At 44.1% G+C, this 5,000-nt stretch overlaps 1 protein-coding gene across 1 annotated transcript in view; it reads left to right on the top strand.

The window, feature by feature from the left end:
- exoc4 (exocyst complex component 4) overlaps positions 1–5,000 on the top strand; it is a 160,910-nt gene that overhangs the window by 60,319 nt on the left and 95,591 nt on the right. The window contains exon 10 of the mRNA XM_060889656.1: positions 3,165–3,261. Coding sequence (XP_060745639.1) covers positions 3,165–3,261 — 97 coding nt within the window. The remainder of the gene's footprint in view (positions 1–3,164; positions 3,262–5,000) is intronic.

A 5,000-nucleotide genomic window follows, 5' to 3' on the forward strand; every position in this document is an offset into this window, starting at 1 on the left:
TAGTAACCACTTAGCAACCTCCTAGCAACCAGCTGTAATGCCTTTGCATCTAGTTACAAATTGATTCGTAACCATTTGAGTACCACATAGCTACACTTGAGTGGAATGTTATAGCAACCACTTAGCAAAACTCTCGACTAACCACATACAACAGCCGCACCCTGGAATACCGCAGCATCCATCTGGTATACCGTAGCAACAACTTAGATGTACCCTAACAGCCAGGGGATAACATAGCAACCACATACAGCAGCTACACCCTGGAATACCGCACATAGCAGCCACCTAGCAACCTTCATTCATCCAGCTGGAATAACACAGCAACCACTTGGAATACCTTAGCAATTGATTTGTAATATTATAATAAGTAGATACTATTTGACTACCAACCATTTAGGATAGCATCACGATTATCTCGCTACACCCTGGATTACCATAGCAACCACTTAGCAACTCGCTTGAAGCTTCCTGTAACATTCAGCATATAGCTGATTAGCAACCACGCCTGGGATACCATATAAACAGCACCACAACACTCCAGCGAGTAGCTGAAATGCGTGAGAGTGTGTGTGTGAGAGTGTGTGTGTGAGAGTGTGTGTGTGTGTGAGAGTGTGTGTGTGAGAGTGTGTGTGTGTGTGAGAGTGTGTGTGTGTGTGTGAGTGTGTGTGTGTGTGTGAGTGTGTGTGTGTGTGTGAGTGTGTGTGTGTGTGTGTGAGAGTGTGTGTGTGTGTGAGAGTGTGTGTGTGTGTGAGAGTGTGAGTGTGTGTGTGTGAGACTGTGTGTGTGTGTGAGAGTGTGTGAGAGAGTGTGTGAGAGAGTGTGTGTGAGAGTGTGTGTGAGAGTGTGTGTGAGAGTGTGTGAGAGTGTGTGTGAGAGTGTGTGAGAGAGTGTGTGAGAGAGTGTGTGTGAGAGTGTGTGAGAGTGTGTGTGAGAGTGTGTGTGAGAGTGTGTGTGAGAGTGTGTGTGTGTGTGTCTGAGTGTCTGTGTGTGTGTGTGAGTGTCTGTGTGTGTGTGTGAGTGTCTGTGTGTGTGTGTGTGAGAGTGTCTGTGTGTGTGTGAGAGTGTCTGTGTGTGTGAGAGAGTGTCTGTGTGTGTGTGAGAGTGTCTGTGTGTGTGTGAGAGTGTCTGTGTGTGTGTGTGAGAGTGTCTGTGTGTGTGTGAGAGTGTCTGTGTGTGTGTGAGAGTGTCTGTGTGTGTGTGTGTGTGAGAGTGTCTGTGTGTGTGTGTGTGTGAGAGTGTCTGTGTGTGTGTGTGTGTGAGAGTGTCTGTGTGTGTGTGTGTGAGAGTGTCTGTGTGTGTGTGTGTGAGAGTGTCTGTGTGTGTGTGTGAGAGTGTCTGTGTGTGTGTGTGTGAGAGTGTCTGTGTGTGTGTGTGTGAGAGTGTCTGTGTGTGTGAGAGTGTCTGTGTGTGTGTGAGTGTCTGTGTGTGTGTGAGAGTGTCTGTGTGTGTGTGAGAGTGTCTGTGTGTGTGTGAGAGTGTCTGTGTGTGTGTGAGAGTGTCTGTGTGTGTGTGTGAGAGTGTCTGTGTGTGTGTGTGAGAGTGTCTGTGTGTGTGTGTGAGAGTGTCTGTGTGTGTGTGAGAGAGTGTCTGTGTGTGTGTGAGAGAGTGTCTGTGTGTGTGTGAGAGAGTGTCTGTGTGTGTGTGAGAGTATCTGTGTGTGTGTGAGAGTGTCTGTGAGAGTGTCTGTGTGTCTGTGAGAGTGTCTGTGTGTGTGAGAGTGTCTGTGTGTGTGTGAGAGTGTCTGTGTGTGTATGAGAGTGTCTGTGTGTGAGAGAGAGAACAACACTGAGGCAGTATGAGAGAAGAGACTGCAGGGTGGTGTTATTTATAACCAATGAGCCACTCGTCCGTACACAAACTTGCCCGCTCCCTGTCATTGGAGGATTTATTTATTTATTTATTTATTTGTATCAGTGCCACATGCGATCCTCTCTGCGTCAGCGTTATCGATCCATCGTGTGAATGAGTGGAGGTAATAAGCACTGGCTGGTTTCTCTAAACCCCCCGCTGTCTAGATGACTGACTTACACAACCATGATTTTCTTATTAACCCTGTTAATATGGTCTGACACACACACACACACACACACAGACACGACACTCTTCTGAACCTTACTTCCTGGATAAATTTGTTAACACACTTGATTTATTTATTCACTTAAGCTTCCTAATTGTTCAGCTTCTTTTTTTTCTTCTGTTTCTGTTTTTATTTATATCAAAATTGATCAGTATCAAAGGCACAATTCCAGAATCTTCTATTAAAATATAACAAAATCGTACTGACATAGTGTTTAAAAAAAAAAAAAAAAAAAAAAAAAAGATAAGATTCATCCCTTCCTCTTTAAAAGTATTAACTCCAGCAGGCCAATTCTATTATGTCGGACTACTAAAAGACGTTCTATAGACGTCACGTACGCATACGGACAGTCGGAACAAAGACCCCGTAAAGATAAAATGTATACAACAGCAGGGATGAATACTCCAACCTGATTGGTCAGTCAGTGCACATCGTCTCCATGCAACGTGTCCCGGCGGTTCCAGCCGTAACACGGACAGTTCATTTATATTAAAGCACCCGTTCTAATACGTTACTGTTTCTATAGCAACGGCTCGTAGACGGGGATTCGTACGGCAGACGCTGTACGTAACCTAAGACTAATAATCAGCAGATTAAAAAAAAAAAGTAATTATAATCGTATAATGATTAAAATGTAGAATTAAAAGCTTACAGTCGGGTTTCTTGGTTTCTGTTTTGTCTTTAAAACGACAGGCATACGTGTGTGTGTGTGTGTGTGTGTGTGTGTGTGTGTGTGTGTGAGAGAGAGAGAGATTGATTAGGTAATGGCTGTTTAATGCAGCAGGAATTAACTCGTCTCTCGGATGTTTCACGAGTTTAAACCTAGCTATAAACCATTAAAACGTGTTCTGTGTCGTTTATCAATAAATCATCACCGGTAATAAATAAAACACTGTAATCGTTAGCAAAACCCTTGTCGTATAAGTGGAACAACACTCCAGAATGTAGTGGGTTATAAAAACAATGCAGATTTTTAAAAATATATATATATATATAAATAATCTGGCTTTTTGGTCTCGTCTTTGTGAATTTCTAGAATTTTCTTCAGTACACTGCTCACTAATCGATTCCTCTTTATCCTGCTCAGGAGGAGCTGACGATAACCTGATCGAAGGAGGAGAGACCAAGTTCCTGTGTAAGCCTGGAGCCAGGAACATCACCGTCATCTTCCAGCCTTTGCTTAGGTAAGCTTTAATAAGCAAAGCACTCTTGTCTCTCTCTCTCTCTCTCTCTCTCTCTCTCTCTCTCTCTCTCTCTATCTCTCTCGTCTCTTTCTCTCTCTCTCGTCTCTTTCTCTCTCTCTCGTTTCTTTCTCTTTCTCTCCCTCTCTTGTCTCTTTCTCTTTCTCTCTCTCTCTCTTGTCTCTCTCTCTCTCTCTCTCTCTCTCTCTCTCTCTCTCTCTCTCTCTCTGTCGTCTCTTTCTCTCTCTCTTGTCTTTTTCTCTCTCATCTCTTTTTCTCTCTCTCTTGTCTCTCTCTCTCTCTCTCTCTCTCTCTGTCATCCCTTTCTCTCTCTGTTGTCTCTTTCTCTCTCTCTTGTCTCTTTCTCTCTCTCTTGTCTCTTTCTCTCTTTCTCTCTCTCTTGTCTTTCTCTCTCTCTCTCTCTCTCTCTCTCTCTCTCTCTCTCTCTCTCTCTCTCTCTCTCTCACTCACTCACTCACTCACTCACTCACTCACTCACTCACTCACTCACACACACACACACACACACACACACACACACACACACACACACACACACACACATTATCCATCATCCTTTCATCATGTTTTCCTCCCTGGTTATGCCGGTGTTTCGGCAGGCAGCAGTTTTGATTTTGCTTTCCTCTGACAGCGTCCGTTTGAAGGAGCCTATTCCCAACCCCACCCTCCACTCCACGTTTAATTTTACATTCAATTTTCCAATCTGCCCCATCATCCGATCTGTCCCCACTAATGCCCTCTCATATTACCGGTGCAGAGTAGCAACCGACGCGCGGTCAGCCGGGTTGGAGCGTGACCGCTCTGCCCAGTAGTCACAATGCTGCCAATTAGATTTGTGCTTTGTTTATTTATCTCCTGCTCTTACGTGGGCACTGACACCGTCTGTCAGGAACCCCTGAAAATAAATAAAACTATTTTTATCCTCTTTGTAAGTTTGTTCGTTCGTTTAGTCGACCAGCCGTTTGTTCTTCGCTATCCGACTTCCTGTCACACGACGTATTTCCTCCTCGCTATGGCTCACACGTCCGTGATCGGTGTTTTGCCGTCTGACTCTATCTACAGAGCCGTTAAGTTTTTAAGTGTTTCTCCATCCTGGTTTTCACCTGACACGAGCTTTTTATCCTCTGTTCAGTGTCTGATTGGGTTTCTGTTGCTAAGCAACTCGCCGTAACGTTTTTAACACCGCATGGTTTCTCACTACACCTTTAACTCCGTGATGTAGTGTTTAAACCGTAAAAGCCGTGCTGTTGCGTTTCAGAACCCGGTGCTTGTAAATTATACCAGTTACCCTGGGGGGTAACAGCAGGGTTTAGAGTGACGAGAACCCGGGGGTTAAACCCAGTGTGAAGAAATCTCTGTTACTAAGCACTGATACTGGAGACTCCTTACATCAATGTCTACACACACACATGTTATTAGAACAAGCTCATTAGTATAAACCTGATGGAAAATAAATCGACCAATCAGAATCGAGAACCTGTTCGATCTGATTCACACGACTATGTTCAGCTTCCTTTATTCAGAATCGGATTACCGGCGGTTGTGTTTTTTTTTTTTTTTTCCTGAGTGTCTCGAATTTGCACGTTTATTTCTAATTGGTACGATCCTGCAGTCGATGCTCGCTTCAGACAGTGATAAGCTCTGTGTTTGGTACATCAGCAAAACCCACTCTGTGTGTTAAATCAATATCATGCCATTGAGAAATAATTTGCCATGCGATT

This window comes from Tachysurus vachellii, chromosome 16 (assembly GCF_030014155.1).
Source record: "Tachysurus vachellii isolate PV-2020 chromosome 16, HZAU_Pvac_v1, whole genome shotgun sequence".
In the NCBI taxonomy this organism is placed as follows: domain Eukaryota; kingdom Metazoa; phylum Chordata; class Actinopteri; order Siluriformes; family Bagridae; genus Tachysurus; species Tachysurus vachellii.